Raw genomic sequence first — 18,719 nt, forward strand, 5'->3', positions numbered from 1 at the left:
AAAAAAAAAAAAAAAAATTTATTGCTCAATTTGCCCTCTGGAGGCGCTGCAGAGGAATTAAACAGTTGCTGCTAGGTTTTGCCTCAGATGATCACTGCACTTTCCAGTAGTAGTAGACCATATGATCAGACTTTATTAAGGGAACCTGCTAATAAAAAGTATTATCTAAAGGAGACAACTATTTCACTGAATAATGAATATTATATATATATATATATATATATATATATATATATATATATATACACAGTACAGGCTCGGTCATAACTTACCTTGGCCAAAAATGGCCACTAAATATAGTAATAAAAAGTAAAGTATCCTATTCACACTGCCCACCACTTAACCTGAAGTCTGTCTAATCTCCCTTTGTATTTTAATGCAATCTGTTGGTCTCTGTTATCAGCCAGTTTAAGCCTAGGGAGGGTGACTGCAGTGTTCTTCATTGAGAAGACTAATAGGACAGCTTTTGACTGCCTGGACATGCTGGGAGTTGTAGTTTTGCAACAGCTGGAGACACAGTGACTGGGAAACACTGGGTCATTTCGACAGCCAATTGACTTAAAAAATTAGGCTATGTCCCCTAACTACTCCTAACACTCCTCCCACCCTTAAAAAAAATTCAGAGCTTTAAAAAGCTGTGTATCTTACCTTTCTTCTTGCTCACATAGTGCAATTTCCCCGCAGTAGAAAGTGGCCGTTTCCCAGCAGGCATGACATGACTGAAGCCTGCTGGGGGACCACTTCTGACCTCTCATGGTTGCAGTGCTGTGTGTTTCAGTCTGTGTTGCCATCAGTGAGGCTCTCCTTCAGCTGTCAGTCTGTGTGTCTTCCTGTAAGAATCTGTGGAGCTTTCACTTTCTGTGCAGCTGACAATCAAACTCAGTGCAGAGAAACACTTCCTGAGTTTGGTCTCCTGCCAGGCCGGGAGGAGACCAAACTCACTTTTGGTGGCAGGGAACAGAACAGAGCCACCTAGTGTCCATTTTTTCTATTACATTTTAAACATATTTATGTTGATAATTTTAAAAGCAAGTGAATGGCAAAGTGTATGCTACTTACACAAGGAACACTATATTAAAAGTTTTATTTGGGGACAGGTACTCTTTAATGAAAAGCAAGACTGGAAATTTCGCAGAATGCCTTAAAAATCAGCGCTGCAATATAGTGCTCACCGGTGAGTAGAGAGATCACATACGGGCAGTTGTAATAAGATAAGCGGTATTCTTTATTGTGGACAACGCGTTTCTACATAATAGTCTTTTCTTCATCAGGTCCTATATTCTAATCCTATTCTATTCCTACAGAGCACCTGATGAAGAGAGGAGTATTCCAGCAGAAACGTGTTGTCTCCATAGCTGGCAATGCATTTGTGTGTGGATTCCGCAGAAACACTTGATATGTCAGTTCTTTCTACAGAGGCTAGAATCGTAATTTTCGCCGTAATTCAGTAGGATGCATGGTGCAGCAGAATCCCACTGAAGTCAGTGGGACTCTGCTGCTGCAGAATTTCCAAGCAGAATATTCCAGCGACATTCCACTCGGAAATATCGCCAGGCGAACCTTATACTATGCTCAGGTAACCTCCTCCCTACACACTTGCTGCCAAGTTACCCCACAAATGACAGCTGATCAGGCAATGGATCCAGTGATCAGCAGATCCCTGTCAGGGATCTGTCTCGTAAAAGGGAGCAGCCAGCCTGTTTAAACTTCATACAAGTGCAGAAACTCTACTAGAATCATTGCCAGTTAGTACTATTGACTTTATTATTATTATTATTATTATATAATATTATTGACTATATTATATTGACTTTAATATTATTGATTATAATAATATTATTATAATATTGACTATATTATAATATATTATTCTATAATATTATTGACTATATTATATTGACTATAATATTTTTTTACTATATTATATTGACTGTAATATTATTGACTATAATAAAATTATTATATTATTGACTATATTATTATAATATATTATTATATATTATTGACTATATTATATTGACTTTAATATCATTGATTATAATAACATTATTGACTATATTATAATATATTACTCTATGATATTATTCACTTTATTATAATATATTATTCTATAATATTATTCACTATATTATATTGACTATAATATTTTTTTTACTATATTATATTGACTATAATATTATTGACTATAATAATATTATTATATTATTGACTATATTATTATAATATATTATTATATATTATTGACTATATTATATTGACTTTAATATTATTGATTATAATAATATTATTGACTATATTATAATATATTACTCTAAAATATTATTGACTATATTATAATATATTATTCTATAATATTATTCACTATATTATATTGACTATAATATTTTTTACTATATCATATTGACTATAATATTATTGACTATAATAATATTATAATATTATTGACTATATTATTATATTATTGACTATATTATATTGACTTTAATATTATTGATTATAATAATATTGTAATATTCTTCACTATATTATAATATATTACTCTATAATATAATTGACTATATTATAATATATTATTCTATAATATTGTTGACTATATTATATTGACTATAATATTTTGTTACTATATTATACTGACTATAATATTATTACTATAATAATGTTATTATATTATTGACTATATTATATTGACTTTAATATTATTGATTATAATAATATTGTAATATTCTTCACTATATTATAATATATTACTCTATAATATAATTGACTATATTATAATATATTATTCTATAATATTGTTGACTATATTATATTGACTATAATATTTTGTTACTATATTATACTGACTATAATATTATTACTATAATAATGTTATTATATTATTGACTATATTATATTGACTTTAATATTAATGACTATAATAATAATAATAATATTATTATTATAAGATTATTGACTATATTAGAATAAAGTGCAGCAGCATAGAAGGCAGTGGTCTCCAAACTGTGAACCTCCAGCTGTTGCAAAATTACAACTCCCAGCATGCCCGGACAGCCAACGGCTGTCCGGGCATGCTGGGAGTTGTAGTTTTGCAACATATGGAGGACCAGATTTTGGACATCATTGATTAAAAAAATTAAAGTGTCACAATACATAACACATCTGTCAATTGGTGCCTACTGTATGACATGTCACGTCTCAGGCTCTGTTCACACTGGCATCATGTGTTCTGTTTTAACCTAAAACCTCGCTGAACATGGAATTTTATATGGCCATGATTGCACAATAGTCCAGAGATGCAACGAAAGAGTTAAAAGCAAGAATCCAGTGTCCTGGAGATGGTCTAGTTCTCTCTGATCACACTCCATATCCATCTGCAGGTAGCAATGGGAGGCAATACCCACTCTTGTGCACCAGAGGGCGCCCTGATCTGTCTGAAATTGACTCCTACTCACAGGTTATTAGCACAATCTTAGAAAAGCAACAGGGGAGTTCCCAAAGTCATCATACCCCCTCCAAGTCTCTCATTCCCTAGCAGAGTGCACTGATAAAATGGATCTAAGGAAGGCTGCTGCTCTGTGTCTGGGGCTGTGGAGTGCCTGGCTCTGGGCTGGGCAGAGCCCCCAGGCTGCAGCAGTGCTCCCCTATTCTTCACAAAGACAAGCTGCAAGGAGGGCACTGCCAGCTAGCCATGCACTTGGCACTTTACACAGGGATAGCCTGAACCACTTCACCTCCAGAAAGGAATCCAGTGCAAAGGGTGCAGTGGTGCCCCATGAATACATGCTGGCACTATACAAGAGAATGTCAAGGTCTGGGCACAGAGGACTACCAGGCAATGTGACCAGGGCAGGGGCCAACACTGTCACCAGCTTTGTGGACCAGGGGCAAGGTGAGTCTTCCTTTAAGGGGTGATGCTGGGACACTAATACTGGTGCAGACCCCTCAACATACAGGCAACACTTTTCTGTTAACTCAGGTTATTATTTTACTAATGTCATTTGACTTTTGTATAAATATTTTGTACATTTTAAGTTTTGTATAGATGGCAGGTCCCATTGTTGTCTAGAGAATATCCCCATCATTATGGATAGAATCTTTATATTGGGGTCTTCTGAAGTCTACAGCCCACTATATGTATGGTGATATAGGTGGTAGGGGCATTACAGGCTATATGTGAGGTTAGTAATAGATGACAGATGAATAGAAAGAGGATAGATATAAGATAGATAGATAATAGATAGATGAGATAGATGATAAATAGATATAAGATAGATATGAGATAGAAAGATAGATATGAGAGAGAGAGATAGATAGATAGATAGATGAGATAGATGATAAATAGATATGCAATAGATAGATGATAAATAGATATAAGATAGATATGAGATAGATAGATATGAGATAGATAGATAGATATATATGAGCTAGATAGATATGAGACAGATAGATAGATATGAGATAGATAGATAGATATGATAGAGACATGTGATAGATAGATAGATAGATATGAGATAGATATATATGAGATAGATAGATAGATAGATAGATATGAGATAGATAGATATGAGATAGATAGATAGATATGAGATAGATATGAGACAGATAGATAGATATGAGATAGATAGATAAGATAGAGACATGTGATAGATAGATAGATATGAGATAGATAGATATGAGATAGATATGAGATAGATAGATAGATGATAGATAGATAGATAGATATGAGATAGATAAATAGATAGTTATGAGATAGATAGATAGATGATAAATAGATATGCGATAGATAGATAAATAGATAGATAGATATGAGATAGATAGATGATAGATAGATGATAAATAGATATGAGTTAAATAGATAGATAAACAGACTTCACACTGTACCAGGATGTTGGCACTACTGGTTAGAGATGGCATTACTGTGGCAAAAGGCAGCATGGTGCAGTGAGGTCTTACACCTGTATATTCCTATATTACTATTAAGAATGGAAAATACATCTATCTATTTATCTTTTTATTTCTTCTATTTATTTGTCTCATATTTATCTATTGTCTCATTAACTAACTATCACTTCTATCTTTCTTTCTTTCTATCTATCTCATATCTATCTATCTCATATCTATTTATCATCTATCTATCTCATATCTATCTATTTATCTATCACATGTCTCTCTCATATCTATCTCATATCTATCTATCTATCTATCTATCTCATATCTATCTATCTCATATCTATCTCATATCTATCTATCTCATATCTATCTCATATCTATCTATCTCATATCTATCTATCTATCTAATATCTATCTATCTATCTAATATCTATCTATCTATCCATCTCATATCTATCTATCTATCTATCTATCTATCTATCTGCCTGTCTATCTCATATCTATCTATCTATCTATCTATCTCATATCTATCTATCTAATATCTATCTATCTAATATCTATCTATCCATCTCATATCTATCTGCCTGTCTATCTATCTCATATCTATCTATCTATCTATCTATCTATCTGTCTGTCTGTCTATCTATCATCTATCTATCTCATATCTATCTATCTCATATCTATCTTGTCTCATATCTATCTGTCTCATATCTATCTATCTCATATCTATCTGTCTCATATCTATCTACCTCATATCTATCTATCACATATCTATCTATCTCATATCTATCTGTCTCATATCTATCTATCTCATATCTATCTGTCTCATATCTATCTATCTCATATCTATCTATCTCATATCTATCTGTCTCATATCTATCTATCACATATCTATCTATCTATCACATATCTATCTATCTCATATCTATCTGTCTCATATCTATCCATCTCATATCTATCTATCTCATATCTATCTATCTATCTATCTATCTATCTCATATCTATCTATCTCATATCTATCTATCTCATATCTATCTGTCTCATATCTATCTATCTATTCTCTGTCAAATATCAAGGGGCATGACAGGAAACTTCCAATTCAAACACACAGACTGTACTATAAAAGCATGGTACTTAGAATAGATAAGAGAATAAGTACTTTCTTTTGTGTTCTATGGACCTGCTGTCCTGTAGAAAACCACAGATAACACATTGAGATATTACAGTGTGTCAGATACCAACCTCAGTTCTGTATCTGTTATATCGATGATTTAATTTACCCTACTTTTAGATATAAAGCACCAGGTACATATATATTCTTGGATATATAGTATAGTCTGTGCACTGTAACTCTTGCTATGAATATTTGATATAGAGAGGGAAACTCTCTTAATAGAAGCAATAGAGTGGGAATATTTTACCTAGGGCCACAAATGTCCATATGTCCCTTCTTCTTCCTGTGTGGTGGGACTGGGCTGACCTGATGCGCCTCCTGTTGGTTTTAAATTGCAATAGTAGAGATTTTGGGAAGATGCCTGGGAAGCCTCGTAGAGTAACCATGGAGAAGTGGATGGCTCTCATCATTCCCACCAGCATGCAGATAACCTGAGGGGCATAGTGCCCTTCTACCATCCCCAGAGTGACCTCCTCCTTCCTCAAGGCATGCACATCATGTCATTTCCACCCCAGCCCTTGGCTATAATAAAGCAATAATCCATTTGCCACTTACATGATCTTATTTGGTGTAAATTACTTAACATCACCACGTACCTTCTGCTGGGGACATAAAATATACCCCCCTCACCTGCAAATGTTCCATTGGGCCCACCCCCATATGCTAAAATCCTAAAATATATATGTATGTGTATATACATACATATATATATATATATATATATATATATATATATAAACATTTTATTTAATAATAAGCATTGACTTATCTTTATATTTATTTAATTAAATAATACATAAAATGTATATGATGAAATGAAATATTTAGTGTAAAATAAATGAATAATTAAAATTAATAATAATGATAATAATACAAGCAATAAAACAAAGTTTTAACAAAGTCAACTATAGTATAAAAAGAATCTAAATATTAGATTAAAGAAATAATAATTTTGCTACTTTAATAGCTTTTTGCTGCATGTATCTATTTGGTACAGTGCAGTTTTACACAGTTGCTTTTTAATAATTTGATGTCTATTTTGCTTATAATTTTTATTATTTTGTATTATTTTTTAGTAAGTGAATTCTATTTTATAAGAACTAAAGTACAAACTGAACAATAGATATGTGAGCGCTGATCTTCAGTGTATAGGTGGGATGCTCTGTACATTACGATTAATTGGTCAACTAAAATCATAAAAGTTAATTTTTAAGTTGATATAAATTAAATAATAATGGATACATGTGAGATAGTATTATGACAGTATTATGTTTTGTATTATTGGTATTTTTATTATTCCATTATTGCTATAACTCCATTAGTAACATTTTTCTATAATGGTTTAGTATTATTTTATTGCCCATTTTATCATACAATTGTTATTCTATTAACAGAGCTATTGCTGTTTTTAAGCTATTGTTCTAGTACATCCATGTTTTCATGTATTGTTTGCTAGAGTGTGAAATATAATTAAAAAAAATAATATATATATTTAAAATAGATATTTTATAGTCATGTTACCTTTTCACCTAAATTCCTAAATGCTCTGTCACTATTTCATTAGTTTATTTTAAAAAAATCTGAAAAAAAAATTGAATTTAGAAATGTAATTTACACATGTAACATTGACAACATTAATGTATTTAAAATAATTATATATATGTGTGTATATATATATATATACATATATATATATATAAATATATATATAGTTTTTATTTGTCATACTTTAATACTTTTACTTAAAGTACTTTTTTTATTCTTTAGTCTTATCGTTTTTGTGTTCTACTATAATATGGGTATAGTTGTTGAACTGATGTTTAGACAATAGAAATAGGGATATGTTTATTAATTAATGTATTTTGAGATATGCATATACTATTAATATATATGTGTATAGAAATATATGTAGATATATGTACCTAGAGATACGTACTTTAAGAAATGTAAATAAGGTAGGAATATGTATATGGAGATATGAAAGTAATATAGGGATATGAAAATGGAATATGCATATAGAGATATGTGAGTAATATAGGGATATGTATATTAGATTATATATATATATATATATATATATATATATATATATATATATTTAGGGATATGTAAATAATATATGGACATTTATATTGGAATATGTATATGGAGATATGAAAGTAATATAGGGATATGAAAATGGAATATGCATATAGAGATATGTGAGTAATATAGGGATATGTATATTAGATTATATATATATATATATATATATATATATATATATATATTTAGGGATATGTAAATAATATATGGACATTTATATTGGAATATGTATATAGGGATATGTAAGTAATATAGGGATATGAAAATGGAATATGCATAGAGAGATATGTGAGTAATATAGGGGTATGTATATTAGATGATATATATATATATATATATATTTAGGGATATGTAAATAGTATATGGACATTTATATTGGAATATGTATATAGGGATATGTAAGTAATATAGGGATATGTACAGTAGAATACGTATATCGTGATATGTAAATGATATTATATCTATATAGAAGAACACATATACAGGGATGTGTATGAGGAAATATGTATGTAATAATGTATAAAAGCATCTGTATCTAGGTATCTGTATATGTATGTAGGTTTATACAGTATAGACATGCAAGGATAGGGTATGACAGGATCTGTATATGGGAATGTATATCTACGTATCTCAGTCTCCTTATAAAGATTGATGGCATAAAAAGACCACTGTTGCATCTAGTCCGCCATGATATTATTTCCTTTGTAGTTTTACAATAGGTATATGTTACCCCAGGCATGTTTACATTTACTTATTCTATATATGTATGTATAAGTGTGGTTTGTGCCCAGGAGGCTGGCAGGACATGTGCTCCAGGGGCTGGGTGCCAAGGGGCCTCCAACCAACCACTCTGCTTTGGCGAGGACATATAGTCACTGAGCTGGAACAGGGAGCTGACTCCTGGTGCCCGAGTGCAGGAAGCTCCAGCTATGACTGAGGTTTGGATGGGATTCTGGCTGAGAATGTCTCCCCAGTCTGCGGGGTGATGTTCCCAGTCTGCGGGGAGATGTCCCCAGTCTGCGGGGAGATGTTCCCAGTCTGCGGGGTGATGTTCCCAGTCTGCGGGGAGATGTCCCCAGTCTGCGGGGAGATGTTCCCAGTCTGCGGGGAGATGTCCCCAGTCTGCAGGGTGATGTTCCCAGTCTGCGGGGTGATGTTCCCAGTCTGCGGGGTGATGTTCCCAGTCTGCAGGGTGATGTTCCCAGTCTGCCGGGTGATGTTCCTAGTCTTCAGGGTGATGTTCCCAGTCTGCAGGGTGATGTTCCCAGTCTGCAGGGTGATGTTCCCAGTCTGCAGGGAGATGTTCCCAGTCTGCAGGGTGATGTTCCCAGTCTGCAGGGAGATGTTCCCAGTCTGCCGGGTGATGTTCCCAGTCTGCAGGGAGATGTTCCCAGTCTGCAGGGTGATGTTCCCAGTCTGCCGGGTGATGTTCCTAGTCTTCAGGGTGATGTTCCCAGTCTGCAGGGTGATGTTCCCAGTCTGCAGGGTGATGTTCCCAGTCTGCAGGGAGATGTTCCCAGTCTGCCGGGTGATGTTCCCAGTCTGCGGGGTGATGTTCCCAGTCTGCGGGGTGATGTTCCCAGTCTGCAGGGTGATGTTCCCAGTCTGCCGGGTGATGTTCCTAGTCTTCAGGGTGATGTTCCCAGTCTGCAGGGTGATGTTCCCAGTCTGCAGGGTGATGTTCCCAGTCTGCAGGGAGATGTTCCCAGTCTGCAGGGTGATGTTCCCAGTCTGCAGGGAGATGTTCCCAGTCTGCCGGGTGATGTTCCTAGTCTTCAGGGTGATGTTCCCAGTCTGCGGGGTGATGTTCCCAGTCTGCAGGGTGATGTTCCCAGTCTGCAGGGTGATGTCCCCAGTCTGCAGGGTGATGTTCCCAGTCTGCAGGGTGATGTTCCCAGTCTGCAGGGTGATGTCCCCAGTCTGCAGGGTGATGTTCCCAGTCTGCAGGGTGATGTTCCCAGTCTGCGGGGAGATGTTCCCAGTCTGCGGGGTGATGTTCCCAGTCTTCAGGGTGATGTTCCCAGTCTGCAGGGTGATGTTCCCAGTCTGCAGGGTGATGTTCCCAGTCGTGTGCTCAGTAATAACACTTGCCTGTGATATTCCTGCACTTTCTCCAAGCATTTACAAGCTGATACTGATATTACACGATTTATTGGCAGAAATGAGGCAATAAATAAAGTGAGTTAAAAGGCTCATCGGGCTGATGGCAAATATTTGTGGACTGGTAATAAAACGATATTATAAGCCATTACACAAGGCTCCCTTTAACCCCTTCCTGCCTCCGCAGGCCTGCTGCCCATGGCTTGGCACGTCATTAATCCCATTATCTGGGACACGGAGGGTTAATTCTGTAATGCTTGACCAATCACTTAATGTAAAATGAATCCAGATGACCTATTCAAAGAATTCCCTTATCTTCTCCACCATGCAGGAATTTCCAACCAAGAGATGACTGAAAAATACATCAGAATGGTTCAGCTTTCATTTTTTTTATATATTAGTTCAAGAAGAGTAAAGATTAGCGCAATTCTCCAGAGTTTATATCCAGATATACAGAACAACCAGATCATCATGTCAAGAGCAGGTCACCCAACCATATAAGAAATACATACATAGATGGTAATATACACCTATGTGCCCTGCATTTCTACTTCTCATACCAATCTAGCTTCTATTTTTTTTTATCCAGCTATTCTACCTTTTTTTTAATATTTATCTATCTATATCTTTCTATCTCATATCTATCTATCTCATATCTATCTATATCTATCTATCTCCTATCTATCTATCTATATCTATCTATCTATCTCATATCTATCTATATCTATCTATCTATCTATATATATCTCTCATATCTATCTATCTATTGATTTCTATCTATCTATTTATCTCAAATCCTATCCATCTTCTATTTTATATGTATCTATCATCTATCTCTCATATCTATCTATCTTCTATTTTATATGTATCTATTAGAGACGAGCGAACTTACAGTAAATTCGATTCTTCACGAACTTCTCAGCTCGGCGGTTGCTGACTTTTCCTGCATAAATTAGTTCAGCTTTCCGTTGCTCCGGTGGGCTGGAAAAGGTGGATACAGTCCTAGGAAAGAGTCTCCTAGGACAGTATCCACCTTTTCCAGCCCACGGGAGCACCTGAAAGCTGAACTAATTTATGCAGGATAAGTCATCAACTGCCGAGCCGAGAAGTTTGTGACGAATCGAATTTACTGTAAGTTCGCTCATCTCTAGTATCTATCCCACAATGAGAATACAGTACTACTTAGCCAATCCATAAAACATTGGTGCCAGCGTCCCAGACCCGATTGCAGTCCACATTAGCCAACAAACATTTCAGTTCCGCCATGGAATCTTTATCAAGCTTGTGTTTGCCATCTATCTATCTACAACATTTCAGAAGAACAGCACAGCTACTAATCCAATAAAAAATATAGTGGTGCCTGCAGGTGTGTGAGCCTCGGTTAAGGACTCTGCTTCTATACAAAGTACTACGTGCTACGTTTCAGCAGCCTCTCGCTGTGATTTCCAGGCATTCTTTGAAACATAGCACTGTTTGTAACACTGGAGAATAAATAACTTACCGTATTTTTCGCCCTATAGGACGCACCGGCGTATAAGACGCACCCTATTTTTAGGTGCAAAATCTAAAAAATTTAAGATTTTGAACCCAATAGTGGTCTTCAACCTGCGGACCTCCAGATGTTGCAAAACTACAACTCCCAGCATGCCCGGACAGCCGTTGGCTGTCCGGGCATGCTGGGAGTTGTAGTTTTGCAACATCTGGAGGTTCGCAGATTGAAGACCACTGCATAGGAGGTAATACTCACGTGTCCCCGCCGCTCCGGACCCGTCACCGCTGCCCTGGATGTCGCTCCATCGCTGTCCCCGTCGCTCCGGAACGTCTCTGCTGTCGGCCGGGTATCCTCGCTCTCCGTCGCCGTCATCACGTCGTTGCGCACGCCGACGCACGTACGCGACGACGTGATGACGAGGAAGGAGAGCGCCGGCCATACAGGGGATCCCTGAACGGAGAAGACAACGAGGAGGCAGGTAAGGTCCCCCCGGTGTCCTGTAAGCACTAACCCGGCTATTCAGTCGGGCTGTTCGGGAACGCCGCAGTGAAATCGCGGCGGTCCCGAACAGCCCGACTGAACAGCCGGGTTAGTGTCACTTTCCCTTCAGATGCGGCGGTCAGCTTTGATCGCCGCGTCTGAAGGGTTAATACAGGGCATCACCGCGATCGGTGATGTCCTGTATTAGCTGCGGGTCCCGGCCGTTGATGGCCGCAGGGGCCGCCGCGATAGGGGTGTATTTCCCCCCAGTTTTGGGGAAGAAAAAGTGCGTCTTATACGGCGAAAAATACGGTACAACTTTTTCTTCACCAAGCGACTTAAGTTCTGTGAGTATCTACTTTTATCTATTTATCCATCTATCTATCTATCCGGCATAGTTTCCTTCCAGTGAGGCTGCATAGGATCAGAATGTGTTGCATGCAGCGTCTTTTGATCCACCATTTTGCCAAGTCTGGCATTGTGGCCCACATCAGCCTATGGAGCATGTTACCATGGATGACCAGATATACAGTCGGGTCCATAAATATTGGGACATCGACACAATTCTAACATTTTTGGCTCTATACACCACCAAAATAGATTTGAAATGAAACGAACAAGATATGCTTTAACTGCAGATTGTCAGCTTTAATTTGAGGGTATTTACATCCAAATCAGGTGAACGGTGTAGGAATTACAACAGTTTGCATATGTGCCTCCCACTTGTTAAGGGATCAAAAGTAATGGGACAGAATAATAATCAAAAATCAAACTTTCACTTTTTAATACTTTGTTACAAATCCTTTGCAGTCAATTAGAGCCTGAAGTCTGGAACGCATAGACATCAGCAGGCGTTGCTGGGTTTCATCCCTGGTGATGCTCTGCCGCCTCTACTGCAACTGTCTTCAGTTACTGTTTGTTCTTGGGGCATTTTCCCTTCAGTTTTGTCTTCAGAAAGTGAAATGCATCCTCAATCGGATTCAGGTCAGGTGATTGACTTGGCCATTGCATAACATTCCACTTATTTCCCTTAATAAACTCTTTGGTTGCTTTTGCAGTATGATTTGGGTCATTATCCATCTGCACTGTGAAGCGTCGTCCAATGAGTTCTGAAGCATTTTGCTGAATATGAGCAGATTTTATTGCCTGAAACACTTCAGAATTCATCCTGCTGCTTTTGTCAGCAGTCACACCATCAATTAATACAAGAGAAGCAGTTCCATTGGCACCATACATGCCCACTATGCCATGACACTACCACCACCATGCTTCACTGATGAGGTGTATGCTTAGGATCATGTTCCTTTCCTTCTCCATACTCTTCTCTTCCCATCACTCTGGTACAAGTTGATCTTGGTCTTATCTGTCCATAGGATGTTGTTCCAGAACTATGAAGGCTTTCTTAGATGTCGTTTGGCAAACTCTAATCTGGCCCTCCTGTTTTTGAGGCTCACCAATGGTTTCCATCTTGTGGTGAACCCTCTGTATTCCCTCTGGTGAAGTCTTCTCTTCATTGTTGACTTTGACACATATACACCTACCTCCTGGAGAGTGTTCTTCATCTGGCCAGGGAAAGAATTCTTCGGTCATCCTCCACAGTTGTTTTCCTTGGTCTTCCGGGTCTTTTGGTGTTGCTGAGCTCACCAATGTTCCTTCTTTTTTAGAATGTTCCAAACAGTTGTTTTGGCCACGCCTAATGTTTTGGCTATCTCTCTGATGGGTTTGTTTTAGTTTTTTCACCCTAATGATGGCTTGCTTCACTGATAGTGACAGCTCTTTGCATCTCATCTTGAGAGTTGACAGCAACAGATTCCAAATGCAAATAGCACACTTGAAATGAACTCTGGACCTTTTATCTGCTCATTGTAATTAGGATAATGAGGGAATAACACACACCTGGACATGGAACAGCTGAGAAGCCAATTGTCCCATTACTTTTGGTTCCTTAGCAATTGGGAGGCACATATGCAAACTGTTGTAATTCCTACACCGTTCACCTGATTTGGATGTAAATACCCTCAAATTAAAGCTCCGCAGTTAAAGCACATCTTGTTCATTTAATTTCAAATCCATGTGTATAGAGCCAAAAATGTTGGAATTGTGTCGATATGGACCTGACTATATGTTAACAAACCCTTACATGTTCATTTCCAAAATGTAATATATGAAAAGACCAATACTCGGTACTGTCAGGACATGCTGGGAATTGCAGTTTCCACAACTGTAGAGTCAACAATTTGAGACCACTGATCTAACACACTGATTCCTTTTTTTTTACATAAACAATTCACAAATATATTTCATGTCCCCTGTTCTCGCCTGCTGTAGTTTTATTGTTGCATGTAAACACTTAAGGAGGAGTAATGTATGGACCACCTCATGGCATATCTGGGTCATGTAGATATATCTGGGTCATGGAGGTATATCTGGATCACGTAGGTATATCTGGGTCATGGAGGTATATCTGGATCACGTAGGTATATTAGGGTCATGTAGATATATCTGGGTCATGGAGGTATATCAGGGTCATGTAGGTATATCAGGGTCATGTAGGTATATCAGGGTCGGGTCATGTAGGTATATCTGAGTCATGTAGGTATATCAGGGTCATATAGGTATATCTGAGTCATGTAGGTATATCAGGGTCATATAGGTATATCTGAGTCATGTAGGTATATCAGGGTCATATAGGTATATCTGAGTCATGTAGGTATATCAGGGTCATGTAGGTATATCAGGGTCATGTAGATACAGTACAGACCAAAAGTTTGGAAACACCTTCTCATTCAGAGTTTTCTTTATTTTCATGACTATGAAAATTGTAGATTCACACTGAAGGCATCAAAACTATGAATTAACACATATGGAATTATATACATAACAAAACATGTGAAAATATGTCATATTCTATGTTCTAGCCACCTTTTGCTTTGATTACTGCTTTGCACACTCTTGGCATTCTCTTGATGAGCTTCAAGAGGTAGTCACCTGAAATGGTCTTCCAACAGTCTTGAAGGAGCTCCCAGAGATGCTTAGCACTTGTTGGCCCTTTTGCCTTCACTATGTGGTCCAGCTTACCCCAAACCACCTCGATTGGGTTCAGGTCTGGTGACTGTGGAGGCCAGGTCATCTGGTGCAGCACCCCATCACTCTCCTTCTTGGTCAAATAGCCCTTACACAGCCTGGAGGTGTGTTTGGGGTCAAATGATGGTCCAACTAAACGCAAACCGGATGGAATAGCAGCCGCTGCAAGATGCTGTGGTAGACATGCTGGTTCAGTATACCTTAAATTTTGAATAAATCCCCAACAGTGTCACCAGCAAAGCCCCCCCCCCCCCCACACCATCACACCTCCTCCTCCACACCAGCACACCTGTGAAGTGAAAACCATTTCAGGTGACTACCTCTTGAAGCTCAACAAGAGAATGCCAAGAGTGTGCAAAGAAGTAATCAAAGCAAAAGGTGGCTACTTTGAAGAACCTAGAATATGACATATTTTCAGTTGTTTCACACTTTTTTGTTATGTATATAATTACACATGTGTTAATTCATAGTTTTGATGCCTTCAGTCATGAAAATAAAGAAAACTCTGAATGAGAAGGTGTGTCCAAACTTTTGGTCTGTACTGTATATCTGGGTCATGTAGGTATATCTGGATCATGTAGGTATATCAGGGTCATGGAGGTATATCTGGGTCATGTAGATATATCTGGGTCATGGAGGTACATCTGGATCATGTAGGAATATAAGGGTCATGTAGGTTTATCTGGATCATGTAGGTGTATCTGGGTCATGTAGATATATCTGGGTCATGGAGGTATATCTGGATCATGTAGGTATATCAGGGTCATGTAGGTATATCAGGGTCATGTAGGTATATCTGGGTTATGTAGGCATATCAGGGCCATGTAGATATATCTGGGTCATGGAGGTATATCTGGATTATTTAGGTATATCAGGTCATGTAGGTATATCAGGGTCATGTAGGTATATCTGGGTCATATAGGTATATTAGGGTCATATAGGTATATTAGGGTCATGTAGATATATCTGGGTCATGGAGGTATATCTGGATTATTTAGGTATATCAGGTCATGTAGGTATATCAGGGTCATGTAGGTATATCAGGGTCATGTAGGTATATCTGGGTCATATAGGTATATTGGGGTCATGTAGGCATATCAAGGTCATGTAGGCATATCAGGGTCATGTAGATATATCTGGGTCATGTAGGCATATCAGGGTCATGTAGGTATATCTGGGTCATGTAGGTATGTCAGGGTCATGTAGATATATCTGGGTCATGTAGGCATATCAGGGTCATGTAGATATATCTGGGTCATGTAGGTATGTCAGGGTCATGTAGATATATCTGGGTCATGTAGGTAAGCGACATTTCAAGGGCCTCCGCCCTCTTTCTCAAGCATAGTGAACGTATGCTTGAAAAAAGAGGGTGGCTGCCCTTGAAATGTCGCATATGTGCTCATGTAATTTTAATCAGACCGCAGTAGAGGAATGGAGACGGCTGGAATTAAAAAGATTTGCGCAGAAGCACGCTGATTCCTGAAGAGCCTGTTATTGTCTCCAGACATTGTGCGGACTGACTCACTTGGGTGAATACAATGTATTGATTCCTGTTTGTTCGGAATGAATCATATATAAAAGTAAAGATTATTTGCTTAAGAAGTGGTCTACATGTATTTTTCTTAAGATTGCTGTATTACTGGGTTTATAGAGCACCCAGTTCCCACAACGCTATCGCCTAAGACCACCCGTCCTGTATCTATTATAGTGGAACTGGTACACAGTGACCCACCACCCATCACAAAAATGGTGGAAAATTGTGCTCAGTAATTTTTGTAAGACTTGGATTCTGTGGATAGAGGATACATTTTGGAGAAGTGACTACCCCTTTAAAGGAGTACTTCGGGAGAAAAAAACGGGGGCTGGCTGGGGTAAGAGGGGTATCTGACTGCTGGGATCCCCTGAGATCTCCAGAACTACCCCAGCTCTCCTTCTAAATGGAGTGTGTCGACCACTGCACGAAGAGGTGGCCGACACACCTCCTACATGCTATGGCAGAGCTGGGGATTCCCAAGTGCAGCACACCAGCTCTCCCATAGAGAATCGTTGAGGGGGCGTGTCAGCCACTGCTATGTGCGGTACTCAACACGCCCCATTCAGGAGGAGAGCCAGGGTGCCGGGCGGGAGAATGTGGGAGGTCCCAGTGGTGGGACACCCTGCAATCTAACACTTATGCCCCCATAGGATAGGGGATAATATTTTCTATCCCAGCGTACTCCTTTAAGGACAACTTAATGCGGTACTCCAGTTATGAAAAAACTATTTATCCCCTCTCCACCGGAGAGGGGATAAGTGTCTGATCAAAGGGTCCCACCATTGGGACCCCCAATAATCTGCAGAATGGGGCCCAACACTTTCTGAGTTGTACTAGTTGGGAAAGCGACAGGCCAGTCAGTCAATCACTGGCAGCAGTGGTATCCCGCCTCAGCCTGTCATTGCCAAGGCCAGTTTGTCTTTTCCGACTCTTTGTGACCTGGGCCCCCTCTCATTCTCGTCATTGGTCAGGGTCGTAATACTCAGACACCGACAGATAAAAACGTTCACATGTCTTTCATATGTCAACAGTTTTGACAGGTATGCTTGAAGGAACACTCTGGGCAAGATGTATATGTTGTGTTATGCCTAGTGCGTCTCCTAAGGAGATAGCAAATGACACAATGATAAAGAAAACATGCAGGCCATTTTCTACCCCACAGGTCATACATTAGACGGGGTAGCAGTTTTTTCCGAGAGTGTCCCTTTAACCCCTTAAGGACGCAGCCCTTTTTCACCTTAAGGACTGAGCCCTTTTTCGCAATTCTGACCACCGTCACTTTACGAATTAATAACGCGAAAACGCTTTTACCGAATATTCTGATTCTGAGATAGTTCTTTGTAACATATTCTACTTTATTTTGGTGGTAAATTTTCGGCGTTACTTGCATCCTTTTTTGGTGAAAAATCCCAAAATTTTATGAAAATTTTTAAAATTTTGCATTTTTCTAACTTTGAAGCTCTCTACTTGTAAGGAAAATGGATATTCACAATAAATTTTATTTTTCTTCACAAATACAATATGTCTATTTCATGTTGGCATCATAAAATGGACATATTTTTGCTTTTTGAAAAAATTAGAGGGCTTCAAAGTAGAGCAGCAATTTTCAAAAATTTTATGAAAATTGCTAAATCTGAAGTGACAGATGTTACAGAACTACAACTCCCAGCATGCCTGGGCAGTCGAGGCATGCTGAGAGTTGTAGTTTGGCAACATCTGGAGGGCTACCATTTGGGCACCACTGTAAACTGTGACCCTGTAAACTGTGTCTCCAAACTGTGACCCTCCAAATGTTGCAAAACTACAACTCCCAGCATGCCCAGACAGCCTTTGGCTGTCTGGGCATGCTGGGAGTTGCAGTTTGGCCTTCCTAGTGGTTG

At 38.1% G+C, this 18,719-nt stretch overlaps 1 protein-coding gene across 1 annotated transcript in view; it reads left to right on the plus strand.

Moving 5' to 3' along the window:
- The first annotated feature begins 3,549 nt into the window (after positions 1–3,549).
- GDF7 (growth differentiation factor 7) overlaps positions 3,550–18,719 on the plus strand; it is a 31,143-nt gene continuing 15,973 nt past the window's right edge. Inside the window, exon 1 of the mRNA XM_056564278.1 lies at positions 3,550–3,889. Coding sequence (XP_056420253.1) covers positions 3,550–3,889 — 340 coding nt within the window. The remainder of the gene's footprint in view (positions 3,890–18,719) is intronic.

Source organism: Hyla sarda, chromosome 3 (genome assembly GCF_029499605.1).
Source record: "Hyla sarda isolate aHylSar1 chromosome 3, aHylSar1.hap1, whole genome shotgun sequence".
NCBI classification, from domain to species: domain Eukaryota; kingdom Metazoa; phylum Chordata; class Amphibia; order Anura; family Hylidae; genus Hyla; species Hyla sarda.